General features: G+C 42.7%; 1 protein-coding gene across 5 annotated transcripts in view; it reads left to right on the plus strand.

The window, feature by feature from the left end:
* The window catches only part of ADAMTS9 (ADAM metallopeptidase with thrombospondin type 1 motif 9), a 181,863-nt gene extending 166,108 nt beyond the window's left edge, over positions 1-15,755 (plus strand). For 3 of the 5 annotated variants that reach the window (XM_082344612.1, XM_082344615.1, XM_082344614.1), the window contains 2 exons: positions 1,274-1,368; positions 3,300-4,837. In XM_082344612.1, the coding sequence (XP_082200738.1) occupies positions 1,274-1,363 (90 nt within the window). In that variant the 3' untranslated portion in view covers positions 1,364-1,368; positions 3,300-4,837. Of the gene's footprint in view, positions 1-1,273; positions 1,369-3,299; positions 4,838-5,160 lie in introns of those variants that run through there. The other 2 variants (XR_014232106.1, XM_082344613.1) reach the window with 2 other exon arrangements.
* Positions 15,756-24,555: the final 8,800 nt, after the last annotated feature.

Below are 24,555 nucleotides of genomic sequence, written 5' to 3' on the forward strand. Positions count from 1 at the left end.
TGTTCCAATAAAACTTTATTTATGGACCCTGAAATTTGAATGTTATATCATTTCCACATATTAAGAAATAGTATTCTCGGTTTGCTTCTTAACCATAAAATATAAATGCTGTTCTTAACATTGGGAGCTACATCAGTAATCAGTTAAGGGCTTCCCTGGTGGCGCAGTGGTTAAGAATCTGCCTGCCAACGTAGGGGACACGGGTTCGAGCCCTGATCTGGGAAGATCCCACATTCTGCGGAGCGACTAACCCGTGCGCCACAACTACTGAGCCTGCGCGTCTGGAGCCTGTGCTCCGCAACAAGAGAGGCCGCGATAGTGAGAGGCCTGCGCACCGCGATGAAGAGTGGCCCCCGCTCGCCGCAACTAGAGAAAGCCCTCACACAGAAACGAAGACCCAACACAGCCAAAAATAAATATAAATAAATAAATAAATTTATTAAAAAAAAAATCAGTTAAAAAGCAAAGAACTTCCCTGGTGGCACAGTGGTTAAGAATCCGCCTGCCCAGGGGACGTGGGTTCGAGCCCTGGTCTGGGAAGATCTCACATGCCACTGAGCAGCCAAGCCCGTGCGCCACAACTACTGAGCCTGCGCTCTAGAGCCCATGAGCCACAACTACTGAGACCGCGTGCCACAACTACTAAAGCCCATGGGCCTAGAGCCCGTGCTCCGCAACAAGAGAAGCCACCGCAGTGAGAAGCCCGCGCACCGCAGCGAAGAGTAGCCCCAGCTCGCTGCACCTAGAGAAAGCCCACGCGCAGCAACAAAGACCCAACACAGCCAAAAATAAATAAATAAAAATAAATTTATTTTTAAAAAAAAGCAAAGCAGTTCTTTCGAGTGGTTTCCTTTGGTTCTTGATCAGTAGATAGATTTTACTGAGACTTTTCAGTTGTTTATTTGAGAAGACCATGCTGAGTGTGAAGGAACCAAGGAATTAGTCTCCATGAATGGTCTGTGTAGAAGAAGTACAGGTAAACTACACTTCAGTTGTTCTGCCCTAGTGTTTTCTCATCCTCTTTGAGAATGAGAAAACACTAGGGCAGAAAAACTGAAGTGTAATCTGCTAAGATGTGGGCCATACAAAAACAGGGGCCCACAGGCCATCCTTCATCAGCCCCTACTTTAGACCATGGTGAGGATGTTGGGCCCCGCTCCTGTTCAGAAGTGCTACCTACTGTGTGTACAGGAATGATTTCCCTAAAAGCCAGTGCAAGCCCTGGAAACATATGAGCCAAGCAGGTGGGCTAAGATGATGCATCTCTTTGCAGGATGGTACCCGAGTCATAGGGAAATGCGGTGGTTACTGTGGAAAATGTGCTCCATCCTCTGGCACTGGCCTGGAGGTTCGAGTTTTATAGTTAAGGTAAGTGTCTGTCTGTCTCTGACTCTGTCTCATTCTTTCTGTAGCCTGATGATTAGCAGATGTGGGCGGGTCATTGGCCCCCAAGCAGGTGAAGCTGACTCAGTGCTATTTGACCTTTGTCTGTCTTGCTCATCTATTGTCATGCGCCTGAGGTCATCTGTTCTCCATTCTTGGACATGCCGTCCCTAGACGTCCTGTACCAGATTCCTCTGTAGTGCTTATTAAAGGTGCTGCTCCCTGAGCTCCATCTCTAGAAGTCCTGCTTCATTAAGTCTCTGGTGGATCCAAGAACCTGTATTTTTAATGCAGGGAATTCTGATGCAGGTGGCTCACAGATCACCCTTTGAGAAATACTGCCAAGGAGTGTTACAAGTGTAATATAAATGACGTTCATTAAGCCCTGACTGTGTGTTGGGCACCATGCCGAGCGCCGGGCAGGCATTATTTCAGTGAATCCTCACAACAAAGCCGCAGTCTGGGGCCGTTATCCTCGTTTTACAGATGGAAGCTGAGATCCACAGCAATTAAGTAGCTGGCTTAAGGTCAGATGGATTCCCTTGGCAATAACCCAGGAGTGTCCTACCCCAGAGCCTCTCAGTTAATGTACTCTTCCGCACAGTTGTAACTCACAGTGTGATCCAAGGACCAGCGTGATCCGCATCGCGTGGGAACTTACTAGGAATGCAAAATCTCAGGCCTCATTCTAGACCTACAGAGTCAGAATCTGCATTTTAACAAATCCACAGGAGAGTCATGCCTGTTAAAGTTTGACAATTCCTGGTGTAACTACAGTATGCCAGCAAGTGATCCCTCTGCTGGGCAGAGGACTGAACTGATCACTTTTTCTCATCCCAGTGCCTTTCACGTACAAGGGCTCAGCCAACTCAGGCGACCCTCCTACAACTTCCCTCAAGCTTCCAGCATTATCCCATTACCCTGTTAGGCTCTTCAAGATCCTGGCAAAGGAATACCTAGTTGACACTTATGTATCAGTGTCAATGTTTAACTAAAAATCCATATTCAACCTTATGATCTCAAATTAGGATTATTTCCACTTCAGGAAGCCACGGGGGGGAAAAAAAAGAGAGAAAGAAAAAGAAAAAGAAACTTACTGTCTTAAGTAACTGAGATGTCCAAACAGTGGTCTAACTTCAGGCATGGCTGGATCTAGAGGCTCAGAGTCATCAGGACTCTTTCTTTCTCCATCCATCAACAATGCTTGCTTCTTAAGTGGCTTCATTCTCAGGCAGATCATCTCCTCCACACCATGGTCCCTGGCAGTTCTAGGCTTACATCATCTTTACAGCTCATGGCTCCAAGTAAATGCTCATCTCCGGCATCTATTCTGCACAAGAACTCTGGCTCTGATTTGTCACATGGCCATTTCCAAACCAATCACAATGTCCAGGAGACTGGGATCATATACCCACCTAGAGTCGGGTGACTGACTGACAGCTTCATTTGGAAGAGGGATGGTTGCCAAAGAACCAGAAGGAGTTTATCAGAAAAGAGGGGAGAGAGGCAGGCAGAGTCAGCAGGTATCCATTAGAGATTCCCATTTGATATGTATTTTATATATTTTATATCCAATAAAGTAAATTTTATATGTATTTTATGGACAGTAACATTTGAGTGAGCACAGATACATAACATTTACGTGTATGTATAAAAAAGGCTGGAAGGAAATACAGCAATATTTGAAGAACATTATCTCAGGTTGGGGGAATCACAGGCTAATGGTTTTTATTTTATTCTTTATACACCCCTGGAATTTCCATGTTTCTAGTAGCAAGTGTTATTTTTAAAATCCAGAGAAAATAGCAAGTGTTATTTTCAAGTTCTATATGTAAAAATTTATGGTTTACCTTCTCTTGACTTATGTCTTTTGAGACAGAAGATTTACATTTCCTGGTTGGTTCATTTGTTTTCAGGTGCTCTGAAGAGGAAGCCGTTATGGGATGGATGAAGGATAGTGATGAAATACCTCCACCTTAAAATTTGGGTGTGTGTGTGTGAGCGTGTATGTGTGTGAGGACTTGTATGCCTGTGTGTGTGTGTACATATGCATATATATACATATATACACACATATATACACGTGTATATATGTGTGTGTATATAAATGTGGAATATCCTTATGATGTAAAGTTTAATATTTATGTTTGAAATTATTTATTGTGATGTAATATTTTTGTACGTAAAATGATTCTTTTATGACTGCCTTTCACGTTATTTTGTCCCCTGCAGTCAGACCACTGCATTTTACGTACTCTACATTATATGTAGTACTTTGACAAAAGTGATCCTTCATTATCACGGTACACTATTGTTTACTTTCTATCTGTAAATGTTTTATTGTTACTTTTTTAAAACTGTAATTTTTAAAAAAAACAACCTAGCCGCCATCAAGGTGCTACAAGAATCGTGTGAGGATATTTTTGGCATTTCTAGGAACGTATCATTAGCCAATCAGTAATTCAGTGATGTCACAGATTGTACCAGCTATTAATTATGTTAAATATCTATTCAGTTTCATGTGATCTCTGGGAAAAAAGTCGCTGCCTTGGTGCTAATGTTGTATGTATTTAAGTGATCAATCAGACTCAGAAATGTAAACGCTTTTAATAAAAGGGAGAAGCTAAAGGACAACTTCCAGTGGACAGAATCACTTGGAAAAAATAAGACCAACTGTTTACCCTTGTTTTTGGACATGCCTTTTTGGGAAGAGAGTTGGACTTTGTTCTTGTTGTTGTTATTCTTATCAATACTTTACTTCAGTTCATGGTGCCTTGGTCTCTCTGTGGTAAAATGGAGGGTCCTCCAAGCAGCTTCATTACAGAGTGACATTGAGCAAATGAGAGCCGCTCAGCGTTTTGCCAAGATATTCTGAAATGGTGTCTATGTTAACAATTGTGACAGAGGATGCACGGGGTGGGGGTGACCTTCGACACCCCAGCACACCTGGAGAAACTCAGAACCGGATTCTTAGTCATCAGGATTGACTTTTGTATGAAAACATTAGCTGGTGACTTGACACCTTTGAGCCATGAGCCTGAAACCCTGCCAGTGTCCATGGCTGCTGCAGTAATTGGTGGCATTTATGAGAAGAAATGAACTGTGGAGTACAAGATGCCTGAGTCTTTCTCATCTCCCATTAATCTTTGGATTCCATTCATCTTTGGAAGTCCTGTTTTTTTCTCCTTTCCAAAATGGAAGTGCCAAAGCCGTGGTCTTTCTGCTCTTCCAACCTGATTGAAGAAAGGTCATGGCCCATGTCAGACACTCGATTTGAGAAGCCCTCCCATTTCCAAAAACCAAAGAGATTAGGAGAAACCTGGCAGTATTCCCCAAAGCCAAACAAACTCCAGAGTGCTCCAGAAAGTTATATCAATATATGAATAAGTGTTATTCTCCATTATTAATACATTGTGAAAATATACTATGAATAAATACCATGACCACATCCAAACATTTGTGTTTCACATGGTTTCTGGACTCTTGATTCAAATTGGAATGAACATATCTGTAGTTTTTAAGATTGCCAGATTGAGAAGAAATGCAGACTTTCTTAATCCCATTGATTGTGTTTGCCATTCTGGAGACAGATAAAGGATGGGGACTGTCCCCAAGGTTTGTCTTTTCATCACTTAAATCAGTTGAAATGGTTATTCTGAAACTCAGAGACAGAAACCTTCTTTGTGTGATGGGGAACAAGTGAGCAAACAAGAGGAGATTGAAGTGGGGTCTGGGGGCTTAATTGTTAATATTATGTAACAGTAATTTCTATTCTAGAGACTGATGGTGTCCTGGGAATTGAGAGCTTTCCAAAGAAATCTAATGAACAGCTAATAGTAAGTGAATATCCACCATATGCCGGGGCCCTTTACTAAATTGTTTTAGCTCATTCTTAGAACCACCAAGTGGAGCAGGTAATAGACTTACCATCATTTTTTGTATAAGGAGACAGAGCCTTCAAGATACACATGGGCCCAAGTTCACATACAGTGAATAAGTGACAGTCTCAGAAAGAACTTTGGCTCTGATTGGGTTACGTGACCACTTCTGTACCAATCACATTGTCAAGATGGCTGAGATTATGTGCCCACCTAGAGGCACATGATCAACAACTTCAGTTGAAAGACCAGCTGTCCCAGAAGAGAAGGGTTGTGTTACCAGAAAAGGGTAGATGGTATGGAGACAGGCAAAAGCAAGACATATCCACAGGAGATTCCGTGTGTGTGTATGTGGTTGCATGCACATGCATGTGTGCAAGTATAAAATCTCCAAATCCCATAGCTCACACCATAGTTCCATAGTTCCTTGTCACCCCTCAGCTTCGTCTGAGACTTGGGTTCTAGTCCTTTCTCTGACATCTAGTAACTGTAGGATCCTGAAACCTAGTAGGATAAAGATCTGTAAAATGAGGCTACTGACATGCCTCCTATCTACCTTGCAGGATTGGGTTTTCTATAGCTGCACTCAAAATATGCATCAGCACGTTTAAGCTGACAGCATGAAAGCCATGGGTTCTGTATCAGTTAGGAATTGTGTTCAGCTGATAATTACAGAGACCTGACTGCAATGGCTTACACATTAATAGGTGTATTTCACTGTTATATTCAAGAAGCCTGGAGATAGGCGATCCAGGGTTGGTATGGCAGCTCCGCAAACTCCTCAGGGACATAGTTTCTTTATCTCCTTCTCTCCTCAGTCTTCCATATTTCCATATGGCTGCTAGAGCTCCAGCAATCACTCCCAAATTCTAGGCAACAAAAATAAAGGAGTGGGGGAAAGGGTAAAAAGTAGCCTGGTCCCAGCTTTCTACTCTTTGAAAGAGGTTTTCCAGAAACCTCACCCAACAAATTCCACTTATATCTCCTCAGCCAGAATTGAGTCCTGTCTTACACCTAGGCTGCAGAAGCAGTGGAGAATTAGGGTTATTTCACAGAGTATATTGCCAAACTAAATAAAATGAGGGATCTGTTCCCGGAAGACAAAAGAGACTTAAGAGAAGCAACTAGAAGTCTCCGCAACAGGTTCAGCTACACTGACAAGAGGGAATGGTTTGGAAGCAATTATCATAAAGTAAGCAAGAGATAATAGGATCTGGGCTGGAGATGTGACCATTGTAATGGTAGAAAATTATAGAGTGATAGAGGTGGTAAAATTAACAGGAGCTGACAGTGGGTAGATTCAGGGTGCACTGTGGGAGAGAAGGCACTGATCAGAATTCAAAGATGAGGTTTCATTTGCCTGAAAATACAACCAGGGTGATAGAAAGATGAATGTTTGGATGGGTGAATGCACGGATATAATCTATTAGATTCTGTTCATTCTTTATATCTTTATAGCACCGTACAGATTAAATATTGTCTTTGTGTTCTATTCACTCTTTATCCAAATAATATTTATTGCACATCTACTAATTTCCAGTCATTGTTCTAGGCACTAGGGATGCAGCAGTGTACAGTTGATGCTTGAACAACACAAACTTGAACTGCACAGGTTCACTTAGGCGTGGATACTTTTCAATAGTAAATGCTACAGCACTACATGACCTGTCATTAGTTGAGCCTACAGATATGGAAGAACTGTGGATACAGAGAACACAGTAAGTAATAGGTGGATTAACCCCCGTGTTGTTCAAGGGTCAGCTGTATTAGGGTACAGGCTAAGAGTCTGTGTCAGTCCACTGGGACTGCCATAACAAAACGCCGCAGAGTGGGTATTGTAAACAACAGAAGTGTATTCTCTCATAGTTCTGGAGGCCAAAAGTCCAAGATCAAGGTGCCACCAGGGTTGATATCTGGTGAGGCCTCTCTTCCTGGCTTGTAGAAAGCTATCTTCTCACTGTGTCCTTTCCTTGGTGTGAGCATTGAGAGAGAGAGTGGTGTGTCTTCCTCTTCTTATAAGGATACCAGTCCTGTTGGATAGGGCCCCTCCTTTATGACCTTATTTAACCCTTATAATCCATATCTCCAAGTTCAGTCATATTTGGGGTCAGGGCTTCAACCTATGAATTTTGGGAAAACACAATTCAGTTCATCACAGAGCTGTAAGAAAGAGACCCCAAAATAAGACGGACATTTATTTTTCTCTCGTTCGCCGTGTAGAAGTCAGCAGGCGGCTGGGCCTGGTATGTGACTCTGTTCTGTATGTCGTCAGAGGACTTGGGCTCCTTCTGTTTTGCGGCTTGGCCTTTCTCGAGGTGCTGTCCTTATGTGTCTCATCCTCACTATGTCTGTGTCCAGCCTTCAGGAAGGGGCCAGTCATTTTCAGGCAGTACCTGAAAATTAAAAAGTGACTTTAAAAAAAAAAAATTTTTAATACTGGAGTATAGTTGATTTACAATACTGTGTTAGTTTCAGGTTTACAACAAAGTGACTTAGTTATACATATACATTTATCTCTTCTTCTCCAGATTCTTTTCCCATATAGGTTATTACAGAGTATTGAGTAGAGTTCCCTGTGCTATACAGTAGGTCCCTGTTGATTATCTATTTTATATACAGTAGTGTGCATATGTTAATCACAAACTCCTAATTTATCCTCCCCACTTCCACCTTTATCCTTTGGTTACCATAAGTTTGTTTTCTAAGTCTGTGAGTCTGTTTCTGTTTTGTAAATAAGTTCATTTGTGTCATTTTTTTTAGATTCCACACATAAGTGATATGATATTTGCCTTTCTCTGTCTGACTTCACTTAGTATGATCATCTCTATATTCACAATTTATTAGCAATTGCTTAGATGCAGAGCCTGATTTAGAAGCAAGAGGAAATGTACTCTAGTTGGCAACCATGTGCCCCGCTAATGCTGAGTGGAGGTGGGGCTTCCATGACTAAAAAGAAGGAGGGAAGGATGGCCCCTGGGCAGATTAGCTGCTCTGCCACAAGCAGTGAACAAAACCCACAAGAATCTCTGCCCTTCAGAGCTTACATTTTAGTGGTGACAGATGAGAGAGAAAATAAACAAACAAGTAAGGCACTCTGCAATTCTTTTCCAGTAATAGATCTGAGCGTATTTTCCATGATAGCCACCCATATACCATCGTGGCATGTCATGCTGCTCCCTGAATCCCAAGAACTTCCATACCCCAAAGCTTTCACACATGTCTGTTTTTGCCTTAGCGTGTCAATGTTTCTTTCTCTTCTGATTCATACAAAAGTAATAAAGAGTAAGCAAAACCTAGTATGGTAAAGAAGTACCAGCGGGAGAAATAAAGAAGGGAGAAGAAGGAGGGCTGCCCGGCGCCCCGGGGTGAGCATGTTGCTCTTTTAAACAGGGTGGTCAGGAATTTCTTCTTTATGAACTTACATAGCTCCTAACAAAGCCCTGGATCACCGTAAAAGCCTGGCACCAACCGCAGTGGGTGTGGAAACTCTCTCTGCCACCGACAGGTGGCCTGAGAGGTCCTGCTCTGTTATTTTAGTATCAAGTCTAGGCATTGCACTGTTAAACCTGCAGTTTATTTCTGCTCATATTTTAGAGGTGATTTTTCAGGGTGTGCGTAAAACCTTTAGAGGCCCTAGGCCTTAAAAAGTTTATGCTACTCCCCTTAAATATGTACCTCTGACCATGAATTTAAGGTTTATTTTCCCCATGAAGACTATTTTTTTAAATAATACCAAATATCAATTTTTCCCCTGAAACCTGAAGACCATCTTTGGTGTAGCCCTAGGCACATGTTTTTTCTGTTCAGTAGGTGATAACAGCCAGTTTTATAGCATTATTAATTGCAATGATTTCTGATAAGGACAGAAGGAGCAGATATTTAAAGTGCTAATAAAAAGGGCATTCGGCTACAAAGGAAAGAAGATAAAATTCCTATATAACTTATACTATGTCACTTTATTAGGATTTAGAATCAAATGCCTTTCAGGCTGTTGATAGGAGAATTACAGTTAGGTCAAATGGTGTCTGTATGTAGAAAAGACAATTAATATTCAGTTTATTACATTTACAAGTTCAGAAACCTAGCTCTCCCTTAAGCTTTGGAGTTCGGCTTACAAATCCTATTATTTTACTTATTTATCAGCCTACTTTTCAACAATTACTTTTTTAAAACTTTTGAACAATATTTTCTCCATTCGTCACTTACTCAACAAAAAGCCTTTAAATATTTTATACATTATTTATATATTTAATGAAGTTTTCCTGTCTTAAGCCCTTTAATTATCTGACAGAAGCAAATATTTCTGAGTAATTAGGTAATTTTTATAAATATAAAAATATAAATATTACATAAATCAGTGACCTTAAAGTTCTTTTAAATACTCCTAAGTGGCAAGTTGATTTAGAATGGTTTTAACTTAAAATTACAAATGCAAATCAAGTACTCAATGACATGTTTTTAGTTGGCCTTATAAGCTACTACTCTAATATTTCAAATGTTTAAAATTATGACAATTACATAAGCTATCAAATTTTCACATGTACCTAAAACCAAAAATCTTAATAGTGGTTCTGATTCCCTTAGACATTTTTATATCCTAAATCTTGCTCTTAGCGTGAGTAAAAGTTGTGAGCTCATCCAACTGTTGTAAAACCCAGAGGTTCCCCTCGAGCCTAAGAGTTGGAACAGCAGAGACTGGGATGGCTCTTCTCACTCCACCTAGGGAAGACTTGAGTATTTTTTTTTTTTTTTTTTTTTTTTTAGGCTGTAGATGCTCTTTTATGAGGATTAAATAGGAACAGGTGGGGATTCGATAGAAAAGCATGTCAGCAAGGCCCTGGGATGCTCCCCAAGGCCGCAGGGCAGGTCCTGTACCAGCCCAGCACCTGTCTTCTGGGGCTCCTGGGGCGCTCGCTGCTTCGGGCTCAGGTGTGGGTCCCCAGAAAGCCGGAGTCCTCTGCTGGGCAGAGAGCTGCCCTGCGGCTCTTTATTTCCTGTTGCTGCCATAACAAATTACCTCAAACCAGGTTTAAAACAACATAGGTTTATCATCTTATAGTTCTGAAGGTCAGACATCTAAAGTGGGTTAGTAGACCTGCATTCCTTCTCTGTTCTCTAGGGGAGGATCCGTGTCCTTGCCTTTTCCAGCTTCTAGAGGCTGCCTGCATTCCTTAGCTGGTGGCCCCTCCCCTCATCTTGGAAGCCAGTAGCGTAGCATCTTCCAGTCTCTCTGTCCCCTTCTACTTGTGCTTCCTTCATCACATCACCTTTTCCTAACTCTGACTCACTTCCCTCCTTCTTTTAAGGATCCTTGTGATTGCATTGGGTCCATCAGGTAACCCGGGATGATTTCCCTATTTTAAGATCCTTACCTTGATATCATATCTGCAAAGTCCCCTGTCAAAAGAAAGGTCACATATTCCCAGATTTTAGAGATTGGGATGTGGACATCTTCGGGGTGGGAGCGAGGGGTCATTATTCTGTCTACTACATTTTCCACACATTTAAGGACTAGAGATTGGCCGGGTGCTGACGTGATTGTCCAGACTCCCAATGAGCCACACTGACCTTTTTGTTCATCTTGTCAATGAACCTTAACTTCAAGAGAGGGATGTTCCCATAGCCCATGTTCCTGGATTCAAATTCTACATATTACCTGATTTTTCCACCGGCATTCCAAACTCTATAACAGTTAGATTGCTTGATTGGCTTTTGCATGTGGCCCTTATATATATAGACATCTTCCTGTCTTGGTCCAAAGACTTTTGAACTTGGCAAGAATTTTGTGCTTTTGCATATGCTTCCCAGGACATAGAATTCTTACGGTACTAAAGTGATGGTGCACTGAATTCTGAATCTCTCTCATGCTTGGATAGATCTGACCTGCCATCAAGGCTTATAGGGCCATCTTTATGTTATAACAGCCTTTTAGGACATGAGCCATTATTAAGTATAGAAACTTTCATAGGTACCCTTGGTAACAGTGCCTTCTTCATCTTCTTCATCTTTCTTGATAAGCCAGGATATCTCTTCAGTGCTTGGTGCTAAGTTTCACAGTACCGTAGAATGGGTACACATCTGGGAGCCTTCTCGGCCCCAGCATACTCTGGGCCAAGGCGGGAGACTTCAGGGGGTCCCTTTGTGGTTCGTGGGCATACCACCAAGCTTAATCAGTATCTTTAGGTGTGGAACCTGAGAATCTGCCTTTTTAACAGGCTCCCCAAGTGATCCTGTGCAGACTAGGGAAAGCTCCCTTTCAGAGCATCTTCTTTCATGCAGCAGCGAGGCTGTCCAGGCAGTGTCAGTTTCCTTCACCCTGTCACCCAAGCACTTTGTATTTGTCCTCTGTGGGCATGCAGTCGGCACCCATAAGCTCTAGAACAAGATGGAATGGCTTGCCTTGGTTCCCCCACTCCCTAGCCGTGTGACCTGGCACAAGACTCTTACACTCCCTGGCCTCCCCTTCCTCTTCAGTGGGATGAGGGATAATAATGGTACCCATGTCACGTGGTTGCTGTGAGGCCTCGATGTGCTCTTACATTTAAAGCACTTGGAACACTGCCTGTGTTAAGTACTCAGTATCTCTTAGCTACTAGAAACTGACTAAATGCTATAGAAACCATGGTTTAATTTGGGAAGGGCTACTGTGGGAAAGGTATGAAGGTATTGGCCCACACTCGCACCTCCACTCCATGTCCTAGAGTTGAGAAAACTAGGTTTTCAGGCTCTGCTTGTTCGCAAAATACCGTAGTTCTTTCTGTTTCCCTTCCCAAACTGTAAACGAAAGCTGTGTATCAGAGGATACTGTCAGGGCTAGAAGGGGCCTGAAAGGATATATAGATCAACAACAATAATAATAACTATATCCCAAGCATCATAAAACTGCATTTATTGAGCATTTACTATGTGTAATGGTTAATTTTATGTGTCATCTTGGCCAGGCCATGGTACCAAGTTTTGAGTCAGACACCAGTCTAGATGTTGCTGGGAAGGTATTTTTCAAATATGATTAACATTTAAATCAGTGGAGGGACTTCCCTGGTGGTGCAGTGGTTGGGGGGTCTACCTCCCAGTGCAGGGGACACAGGTTCGAGCCCTGGTCCAGGAAGATCCCGCATGTTCCACACGCGGAGCGGCTGGGCCCATGCGCCCCAGCGGCTGAGCCTGCGCTCTGGAGCCCGCGGGCCACAACTGCTGGGCCCTCCTGCTGTCGCTACTGAGGCCCACGTGCCTGGAGCCCGTGCTCTGCAGCAGCAGAGGCCACCGCGGTGAGGATCCCGTGCACGTCAACGAGGAATCGCCCCCAGCCGGCTCGCCGCAGTTAGAGAAGAGCCCGTGCACGGCAACAAAGACCCAACGCAGCCAAAAAAAAAAAAAAAAATCAGTAGCGTTGAGTAAAGCAGGTTACCCTCCACACTGTGGCGGAGCCTCAGCAATCAGCTGAAAGCCTGAAGAGAAAGAGTGAGGCCCCCTGAGGAAGAAGGAGTTCTGCCATCAGACGGCAGCAGCAACTCTTGCCTGGTTCTGCAGCCAGCCAGCTTGCCCTGCAAATTTCAGATTTGCTAACCTTCACAATTACATGAGCCATAAAATAAATCTCTTCCCTAAATAAATCTTTCTCGATAGATAGATGATAGATAGAATAGAATATTATATGTTATGTATCTATATAGAGAGATATCCATAGCTATAGGTATATTCCATATTTATAGCTATGTATAAGTATACCTCTATTTCATATTGATATCTATAGGTAGATATCGCCTGTTGGTTCTGCTTCTCTGGAGAACCCTGACTAATACGCTACGTGACAGGCCAGAGCCATTCCGTTGCACAACTCCAGGGGGTGCCATTCACCCTGAGCCCTAAGTGCTTTGCATGTGTCCTCTCATGGAACCGTCATGACAACTCTGTGGGGGAGCCACTTTTTAAATTCGCATTTTAAAGATGAGAAAATCGAGGGTTAAGAGAGTCTGATAGCCTGAGTCCCAAACCCAGGGGCTTACGCACTCAGCATGCATGAGACCCGAAGCAGCTGTGTCCAGGGCATTAAATTACCGAAAGGACAGTACCAAGACTAGAGCCCGTACCTCCTCACTCCCGACACACTGACCTGTCACACCAGAGAGCTTGCTCACAGAAAGAAGAGAAAATTTAGAACTTTGTTTCACATGAGCAAGCAGCGGAAGGAAGAAAAGAGTCCCGCGGGGAATATTTCCTGTGATTGCTCAACTATATTCTGGACTAGATACCAACAGTTAAGAGCCGCAGGCCCTGTGAAGTTAAGATGAAGTCAGTTTCTACTTAATTGGTTAGACTTCGCTCCTATTCCATTTGTCTTTGGGGTTCAACTTTTAATATGACTGAGCAGCGCTTAGAAATGCTGCCTCTGTGTCCTTTCTGCTGGAGCAGCCATCCCCATTCCATCAAGGAAAGGTCAGGCAAGAGGCGCTGGGCTTATTTGCATCCCCCCTGACCCCCCCAGAACTTGGGCCTGAAATAAAATGTCTTTGTCCCAGGAAAGAGCCAAGCTTTTCACTCAGCAGCTGTCTGGTGCAGAGACCTGCAGCTTTTAAGAAGCCCTTATGTTGTCTGAAGTCAAGTTTGTTTTCCATCTCCCCAGGTATTAGTCCACTTAGGAAATAAAGTGTTAAAAGCAATTGCTTGACCAGTATGGGCTAACCCAGGGATTGGCAAATCCATGCTGCTTGTGCAATTTACAAAATATTTTCTTTGTAGTTGTCCTTGAAGCCCAAGTGGGACTAATGGCTTTAACTACCAGCCTACACGTTTCAAAGTGATTTCCACATCAGGAAGCCATTGTCGGCTTCCCCAAACACTTAATTGGTACAGGATGTGAGCAATTCCGAAAGGCCACGCTTCTGTTCTGAGTCCCAATCCGTCGCTCAGGTAGGAGCTGGTTTTCAGCAACGATTTCCATTTCTGTCTTCTTGTGTGCGCTCAGTCATTTATGGTTCCATTTTCCTATGGAATAAAAGGTTTCCTTGGTAATGAAAAAGCATTATAATCATGCCCAGCACCCAAGAAGTGGAGTTGGCTTGGCGGTCACAGACCAAAGGGCTCTGTGTTGGCATAAACTCATGGAGGAACAGCGTGAAAACAGTCTTTGCAAGTGTGTGGTGGTGAAGGGTGCAGTTTCTAAAATCTGGACAAGTTGCTTACTTCCCTAGAACTCAGTTTCCTCATTTGTACATCAGTTATAATGGCATTGAACTCAGAAGACAATTCAAAGATTAAGTGAAATAATGTGCATCAGGCTCCTAGAACAGTGACTGGCCCACAATAAAGGAAGTAAATATCATCCTTCCCCTCCCTCCCTCCCTCCACCATCATCACCATCGTCACCATCGTCACCATCGTCATCCTTGTCATTATCAGCGTCTTCCACTAAGATTTTTTTTTTTTTTTGGAAATGACACAAAACCCAGAAGTTATAAAGAAGAAAAATTAGCAATTTACCCACATAAAAGTAAAACCTTTAGATATAAAAACAAAAACAAAAAAGGAAGCAAACCCATAAACAAGGCCTAAAGATAAATTACAAACTGGGAGGAAAATGTTTGCCAGATTAAGGCATTACTCCCGTTTACAAAGATGATGAGCAAGCCCTTTTTAAAAAATAAGTGTTTACTGAAGAAAAATGAACAAACAAAATAAGAAACAAAGGATGAGAATAAAAGGAAAATGAAGAAAAATGTTTAAAAGACACAAGCAGGCAGTTGTTTTTTTTTTTTAATTTTAAAAATGACAAGCAGATGAAAACTGCCCAATTTAGTTCATAAATCAACAGAATATAGATTAAAACATCAATGAGACTTTTTTTCATCTATCAAGTGAGGAAAAATTGATAATACTCAATATTTGCCCAAGTGTTCTCTAACCTCTGCAACGCTTTTCAGCAGTGTTGATGCAGTAGAAACTGGTGAAACTTCTGGAGGATAATTTAATAATTCTCAAAAGTAGGAGTGTACCTTAATTATTAACCTATAGTTAATAATACTATATTTCATATTTGAAAGCTCCTAAGAGAGTAGATCATCCTGTGGTGATGGATGTTAACTGGACTCATTGTGGCGATCATTTCACCGTGTATACAAATATGGAATCATTATGTTCTACACTTGAAACTAACAGAATGTTACATGTCAATTATACCTCATTAAAAAAAAAAGAGGGGCTTCCCTGGTGGCGCAGTGGTTGAGAATCTGCCTGCTAATGCAGGAGACATGGGTTCGAGCCCTGGTCTGGGAAGATCCCACATGCCACGGAGCAACTAGGCCCGTGAGCCACAACTACTGAGCCTGCGCATCTGGAGCCTGTGCTCCGCAACAAGAGAGGCCGCGATAGTGAGAGGCCCGCGCACCGCGATGAAGAGTGGCCCCCGCTCGCCACAACTAGAGAAAGCCCTCGCACAGAAACGAGGACCCAACACAGCCAAAAGAAAGAAAGAAAGAAAGAAACCTTATAAATAAATCTGTCCAATCTTAGGAAAAAAAAAAAAAAAAAAAAGAATGCTTTCCTAAAGGTATGGGTGGACTAATACATGTGTAATACAGCATTATTTATAATAGAAGAAGTCTTGGAGATAACCTAAATGCCCATTAATAATCGATTCGTTAAATGAATTATGGTAAATCTATATAATAATGGTATATTATATAATCTATTGATATATCTGCTTGTCTGTCTGTCTATATATCTATCATCTAATGCTGCATAACAAATCACCTCCAAACTTATTAACTTAACACACATTTGTGTGATGTCACAGCAGCATCTGTGGATCAGGAATCCAGGTATGGTTAGCTGGGTCTGAGACCCCTTTAGGGTCTCTTACAGGCTACAGTCACGGATGTCGTAGTCACCTCTAGGCTGACTGGGGAGCGATCTGCTTCCAAGCTCACTCTCATAGTTGTTGACAAGATTCAGTCTTTTGCAGGCTGTTGGCCAGCGGCTGCCTTCAGTTCCTTGCCCAGTGATGTCTCCCTATGGCAGCTGATGATGTGGTGAGTTGCTTCATCAGAGTGAACAAGAGGAAAGAGCCAGAAAGAGAATGCCAACAAGATGGAAGTCCCAGGGCTTTTATCACCTAATCTCGGAGGTGACATCCCATCACTTTTGCTATTCTCTATTCATCCAAAGCATGTCATTAGCAAATTTCAAACATGAGTTTTCACTCCTAAATTCTTCAGTATTCATCTATAAAAAGTAAGGACATTCTCCTCCTTAAATGCAATGCCTTATTCCATCTGAAATAATTAAAGGAATTCCCTATTGTTACCTAAGATCCTGTTTCCATCTTAAAATGTTTCCAGTTGTTTCAAAAATGTCACCTTACAGATAGATGGTTTATTGGAACCACGATCAAGTAAGATCCATATATTGCATAAACCTGATTGTGATATCTTTTAACTGTCTCTTCGTCTGAAGCACCCCCCTCCCTTTTTTTTTTTTTTTAATAAGGAAGTTTTAAATTATTATTTATTTATTTATTTTTGGCTGTGTTGGGTCTTCGTTTCTGTGCGAGGGCTTTCTCTAGTTGCGGCAAGCGGGGGCCACTCTTCATCGCGGTGCGCGGGCCTCTCACTATCGTGGCCTCTCTTGTTGCGGAGCACAGGCTCCAGACGCGCAGGCTCAGTAGTTGTGGCTCACGGGCCTAGTTGCTCCGCGGCATGTGGGATCTTCCCAGACCAGGGCTCGAACCTGTGTCCCCTGCATTGGCAGGCGGATTCCCAACCACTGCGCCACCAGGGAAGCCCCCCGCCTCCCTTTTTTCATGCCACTGATTTGTTCAAAAGAAAGGAGGCCAGTGGTCCCACCTTCTGGGTTTGTCTAAGCGCTTTCTCGTGACGTCTTTGAACTTGTTCTTCTACCTCCTGTCGTTCCTATAAACTAGATGTTGGATCTAAATACTTATATTCCAGGATTATATTCCATATCATAAGTGATGCTGTGTCTTTCATATTCTATTTTATTAGGAAGTACATAATGGCTTGTGCCACTGCTAATGATTTTATAATTGATCAGAGTGGTCTTTTTAAAATGTTCACATCACTCCTCTGCTGAAACCCCATCACCTTTAGAATAAAGTCCCAGCTCCTTACTGTAATCTGGCTCAGGGCTAATTTTCTCCCCATTGGTCACTGCAGCTCAGCTACACTGAGTTGCTGTCCCTCAAACTTGCCAAACTCTTTCTCAATTTGGACCTTTGCTGTTATTGCTTGCAACACTCTCTCCCTAGAACTTTGCATGGCTGGTTACTTCGCACCCCTCCCGACAGCCCTCCTTCCCAAACCAGTCTCTAACCTATAACCCTGTTTTATTCTCTTTTGGCATTTATCCCAACCTGAAACAATTTCATCCTTTTTTTAGCTTGTGGATTTCTATACGGGTTTATGAGATTTTTGTCTGATTTTTCATACTGGAATGTAAACTCCACGAGATCAGGGACCTTGTTGTGGTTGCTCACCACTGTACCCCAAAAACTTGGAACAGTGTCTGACACTTAGTAGATGCTCAATAAATATTTGTTAAGCAAATAAATGAATCTTATCAGCACTTTTTCAAGGTAGTTTATGTTAAGAAACAACCTCTAAGACACCTACCTGATGAGAATAAATACAGCACTGTGTGTATTTCTGGGTTTCTGGGGGTGTTGTTTTGTGGTACTCATGTTTTTGGAGGGGTGTATGATGCTTTCCTACCACAGACCATTGCTGTTCAAAATGTTTCCCACGGCCCAGCGGCATTGGCATCACCTGGGAGCTTGTTAGAAATGCAGACTCTTGGGCCCCAGCCCAGACCTACTGAATCAGAAGCTGCATTTGACAAGATGCCCAAGTGACTTGTGTGCATTTTAAAACTTGAGAAACCCTGGTCTAAAATCCTGGTCTCTTTTATTTCTCTTCCTTCCATTTCAACTTATTCTCCAGCTCTACCCAACCACCCCCATTGTTGAGCCCTAATGGCCCATCCCCGGAAGCAGCCTCTGGTACCTCCCGAACTATTTACCTAAAGGCTTATCTTCCCGGGCTGCTTCCCTCCGGATTTCATTCTGTTTATAAATATTGAAGCTGAAATGTAAACCACATTGAAACTCTTCCCCCAGAGGCCTGCATGTCCCGGTAAGTCTTTACATTTGCAGGTATCTATTGACATATCTTAAACAAACAATTTTAAATGTTTCCATGGGCGTCCTGAGTTTAGCATTTCCTTTCATCTTGCCTGGTAGCAGATTGAGGCTAGAGTTTATTTTTAAAGGTTGAAGAATTCATAATATTTCTTAAACATGGGTTGAGGGTACACACCACCACACCATGGAATTGGGATGTGGTCTCGTGCAGCCTGGTTGCAAAGCCTGGACTCTTAACATCTATGGCAGCAATGGGCACAAAAGTCGCTTTACAAAAGTGCCATTTGTTTGTCCATTCATTTATATATTCATTCATTTGGAAGGCATGTGAGGATATTGGCGTGGTATAGAGATGTAGAGCCCTTCAGACCATCATTAGAGGAGATGAAATAAGTACAAAAGTAACCTCACAAGGTTGAGTCATGTCAGTGATGTCAGGTACTCTTTGAGTCCAGTGGAAGACTTCATGGAGGAGGGCAGCAAGTAAAGATGCCTTTAAAGAGCAGAGGACCCAGGAAGTCATGGTCCTTGGACTGCCTCTGAACCCTTCCATTTGACTTCATTCAGGATCTTGGCCATCTTCCATACTGTCACTGGGCTTTAGTCTCTCAGAATTTATTAAGCACCTGAGACTCATATAGGATCTTGGGGCAAGGAGAATTATCTCCACTCAACAACCTTTTCCTGAGCACTTATGTGCTAGATACAGCCCTAGGGACTGAGAATACAGCAGTGAATTAACACACAAAATACCATTCTTGTGGGGCTTATATTCTAATGAGGGGTAAATGAGGTAAATAATGATTGAAGTCCTCCATGGTGTGGGTACAGAAAAGACTGTTCTCAAGTATATCTTGGTTTTAGGAATTAGTGATTGCTTTATTAAAGTCACATGTGAAGAAAGCAAGTGTTCAAGCTCAGCTTATACATCTATTTCTAAAACATATAAGCCATTTTTAAGGGCACTTGAAAAATATTTGATTGCATTTGCAAACTTAATTAAGCTACGTTGATAAATTCTGTATATTCAGTTTAATTTTTAGTAGCTCATTTGTGTTTTTGATACGTCCTCCTAGGTGCTTAAGTCATTTTGTAAATCTTTAAATTAAGCTAATAAATAAATAAATAGGGTAATCCTTAAAGTGTCTTAAATGTTCTAACACTTAATAAAATTTTAGTAAGATTTTAAATTAAAATCCTAAGTCAAGATCAGTTATTACTCAATTTCATAGTTTAAATGGGTATTACTTGGCTGATCTCTTCATTCTACTAGACAAAATAAGCATATAAAATTACCGTTTTAGTATTAAAATATTTAATATGTAAATATTAATACTATAGATTTGATTCTCTTAAACATTTTTACGATTAATCGGGAATTCCTAAGGGTTGAAATATGCTTAACCTTTAAGGAAACAATGATATCAGCCCCTTCCGGTTTGGGAGGTTGCCTTCAGGTTCACTGAGTTTAATAATCATGATGCAGGTAGATCTTTGAGGTGTCACCTGCCACCTGAACCCCTTTTCCAGAGTTGCCTAAAGAAAAAGACCGTGACTTCACCCGTGTTCCTTAAATTCACATGTAATTTATGACTCTTCACCCAGATGAACACGCTGTTGGTTTTTGCATTTCTTTCACTCTAAGCAAATCCATCTATTCCCAGGTCTAAAAGACACACATACTTGACCAGAATCTGGCTTTTTTTTTTCTTTCTCACAATTCTTACAGATTTCTGATTAAATTGTAGATATTTCTCAGCAGGGTGTGGAATTTTTAAGCGCAGTGTCCAAGGTCATTTTATTGGCAGGATGTGCAATATGGAAAGAAGCAAGATAAAGCAGGGTAGAAGAGTTAGAAAGTGATGGGGGGAATGCTGTTTTATAACGTGGTCAGAGATGGCCTCTCTGAGGAGGTGACTCTGGATCGGACACTGAATAATGGAAGAGACAAGGCCATGCAGATATCTGACAGAGGGAATGGTAGGTACAAAGGCCCTGAGGCAGGAGCAAAGGCTTGGAGCAAAGAGACCAGGAGGTTCCATCTGTGTAGTGAAGGGAGAGTGGGAAGAGATGAAATCAGAGAGGGAAGGGGCAGGATGGGGAGATGGGGACAGTTTATACATTGCTTTATGGACCAGGATAAGGAGCCTAAATTCCATTCTGAATGAGCTTGGAGTCCTTTCAACCTGATTTAGCTTTTTTAAATTTATTTATTTATCTGTCTATTTATTTATTTATTTTTGGCTGCATTGGGTCTTTGTTGCTGCACGCAGGCTTTCTCTAGTTGCAGCAAGTGGGGGCTATTCTTCGTTGCAGTGCGTGGGCTTCTCATTGTGGTGGCTTCTCTTGTTGAGGAGCACAGGCTCTAGGCGCGTGGGCTTCAGTAGTTGTGGCACGTGGGCTCAGTAGTTGTAGCTCGCGGGCTCTAGAGCGCAGGCTCAGTAGTTGTGGCACACGGGCTTAGTTGCTCCGCGGCATGTGGGATCGAACCCTGCGTCCCCTTCATTGGCAGGCGGATTCTTAACCACTGTGCCACCAGGGAAGCCCTGATTTACCTTTTAAAAAGCTTTCTCTGGCTGCCAATTGGAGACTAGAAGGTAGTGAGACTGTGAGAGAAGCAGAAAAACCAAGTGGGAAGAAGTTCTTAAAATAGTCCAGTCTAGAAAACATGGTGGTCTGTGGTACCAATGGAGATTGTGCAAAGTGACTGGATTCTAGGCATATTTTCACGGTTAACACCAATGTGTGGGATGAGGGATGTGAGACCAAGAGAGGAATCAAGGAGAAGAGAGTATCTGCAAGAATGAAGGGGCTAAATTTGGAGGTGGAAAAGCCTGGTAAAGTAGCACATGGGGTGGGGGGAATCAGTTGGATACACAAACGTGGAGCTCAGGGTGGAGGTTGGAACCGTTCTGAATGCCAGCTCTGGTCCCTGCAAAACTCCAGACTGAATGTCCACCTGCTCTTTGGTGTCTCCACTGGATGTGTCAGGGGTGCCTCTGACTCTCAGCAAGCAGTGGGTATTATCTGGAAGCATTATCTGCCATGGGTGTTGGGGGGGCGGGGCAGGGTAAGGAAGTACACAGTATATTCTTCTAGGAAAAGTGAGCCGTGACATCTAGTGGCTTTTCAGGATTTCTTCTTCCTTCTGCTGTGGAATTTCAAAGCTTAATGTGCCCCCACCCAAATTTCCGGTTTCTAGCTGACCCGACTTGGATGAACTGCTCTGGGTATACAGTAGAGTCCAAGGATTTGATACGAAAACGTGAGTCGAAATCTCTTCATTTTTCTTCTTCCAGTGTTTTGTGACTGCCTCCCACATGCTGGCGTATGAGTTTCCTGCTGCTCCGAAACACATTACCACAAATTGGGTGGCTTGAAACAGCAGAACTGTATTCTCTCACAGTTCTGGAAGCCAGAGGTCGGAAATCACGGTGTCAGCAGGACCATGCTCTCTCTGGAGGCTGTGGGGGAGAGTCCCTCCTTTTCCTCCTCCAGCCTCTGGTGGCTGTTCTTATTCCCTAGGGCTGCATTGTTCCAATCTCTGGCTCCATCTTCAAAAGAACTGCTCTGTTTCTGTGTCTTCTCTTCTATCTCTCATAAGGATTTAAGTTTGCTCTAAGCTGAATTTTTGTGTCCCTTCAAAATTCATATGTTGAAACCTAAGCCCCAGTGTGATCGTATTTAGAGATGAGACCTTTGGGAGGTCATTAGGTCACAAGAGTGGAGCCCTCATGAATGGGATTAGTGCCCTTAAAAAAGAGACCCCGGAGAGATCCCTTGCTCCTTCTGCCATGTGAGGACACAGTGAGAAGATGGCTGTCTATGAACTACTAGGAAGTAGGCTCTCACCAGACACCAAATCTGCTGGCTCCTTGATCTTGGACTTCACAGCGTCTAGAACTGTGAGAAATAAATGTTTATTATTTATAAGCCACCTAGTTTATGGTGGTTTTGTTATAACAGCCTGAATGGACTAAAACAACATTCCACCCAGATAGTCCAGGAGGATCTTATATAGAGATCCTTAAATTAATTATATCTGCCAAGACCCTTTTTCCAAATACTGTCACATTCACAGGTTCTGGGATTTAGGACACAGACATATCATTTTGGGGGGGGCACCATTCAACGCACTACAATTGGCTAATGTTACAGACACAGGAAAAGATGTAACCCATTCCCACACTCATACATTTGTTAATTAATTCAACAAATATTTGTTGAGCACAGACTAGAATATAAGGCCCCATGCCTGGCATTGCAGACACCGAGGTGTGGTGAGGCAAAGGCCTTACAAAGACTTCACAGCCTTGTAAGAGGAACAGGGTAAAAAGGACTCAGCTCCCCTTGGAGTGCTCACAGAGTTCTCTTGTACATTATATTATTGAATATTTTATCCTCCCAGTTCTGGGAAGTAGCTATTAGTGTTTCCATGTACAGTCATGAAGACTGGCTCAGAGAAGTTACGTGCACAGGGAGACGGTTAGTACGTGGTACAGTCGGGATTTAAACCCAGGTCTGCCCGATGGTGGCAGGTGGAGACTCCAGCTCCACAATAAACACCCACTGGGGATACCACACGTGCGTGTCATACAATGCTGACTTGTATGGCACTGGGTTCCAAATGGGTATAAATGGATTATAAGAAGTGACCCCATTTAAATACACAAGGGGTGAATATTCTTGGCATCTTCTGGTCAACCCTTTTTGGGAAGCACTCACTTTTTTTTTTAAATTAATTTATTTATATTTGGCTGTGTTGGATCTTCGTTGCTGCGCGCGGGCTTTTTCTAGTTGCAGCGAGCGAGGGCTACTCTTCGATGCAGTGCGCGGGCTTCTCATTGCAGTGGCTTCTCTTGTTGCAGAGCATGGGCGTTAGGCACGCGGGCTTCAGTAGTTGTGGCACGTGGGCTCAGTAGTTGTGGCACGTGGGCTCAGTAGTTGTGGCTCGCGGGCTCTAGAGCGCAGGCTCAGTAGTTCTGGTGCATGGGCTTAGTTGCTCCACGTTACATGGGATCTTCCCAGACCGGGGATTGAACCCACGTCCCCTGCATTGGCAGGCAGACTCTTAACCATTGCGCTACCAGGGAAGTCCCACTTTTATATTTTATATTCTGCTAATCTAAACGTATAGGACTCAGGTTTTCTTAAAGTTCGGTGGTCTCAGAGACCTTAGTCCTGTTAAATAAAATGAGAGTGATAAAAGGCACCTTCGTCTGGGCCTCAGCAACCCAGGCCCAGTGTTTCCCTCAAAGTGATAACCTCAAAATGTGTTGCAACTGAATAACAACAGCAGTCCCTGTAATTGGTTGTAATTAGATGCAACACAGAGTTGCCCACCAATACTCTGGAAAAGCACCCTTTGTATTCAGACAGACCAAGTAGATAGAAATGCAGCTTTCATTTATACTTTATGCCTGGTAAGAGAATTAGGATTCTTCTTTTTTTTTTTTTTTTTCTTTTTCTGCTATAGCCTCTGGAATAGTAAGGTGGCAAACAGGTGACCTGGGTATCCTCTTGCAATGCCACCTCCGAGCTGAGTGAACCAGGGCACGTTGCTTCCAATGTCTGAGCCCCACTTAGCCCATCACTAAGGTGAATGTTTGTTCTGGGTGGTCTTTGAAGTCTCTTCTGGCTCTGAAATGTTTTAACTGTGAGGCTACATATTCAGTGGTCATTATATTTACTAGGGTGTATGTTCTGTATGGCTAGGCTTAGTTTACAGTTTTTATGAGACAGATGAATGAGGTTAATAAGAATAGTTAATTGAGAAAAAAAAAAGATTGAATTCCCAGAAGGCATTTTACTATGAATTTAATTATGAAACATGCTAATTGCATCACTCCAAGGCTTGAGAGTTGTCCAGTTGCTGGATGCACAAAGTAAGGGGCAGTTTTTCTCAAGCTGGCCTCAGCTCTGAACTAGTACCGGAGATGTGGAAACAGTTCACTTTCTAGGTATGGAAAGAAAGAGAAGATGGGAGAGCCTGGCAGTTGGCGTAATTGGTCTCTTCCCTTGTCTTTGGCAACTTCATGTACCTATAACAGAAAAGAAATGTACATTCTAAAATACAGCTCTTCTATTATCACCGACCGTGCACTCTGACTGTGCAGCTGCCACTTGACTGTATGGCATCTT

Source organism: Balaenoptera borealis, assembly GCF_965194805.1.
Source record: "Balaenoptera borealis genome assembly, chromosome: 12".
NCBI lineage: Eukaryota > Metazoa > Chordata > Mammalia > Artiodactyla > Balaenopteridae > Balaenoptera > Balaenoptera borealis.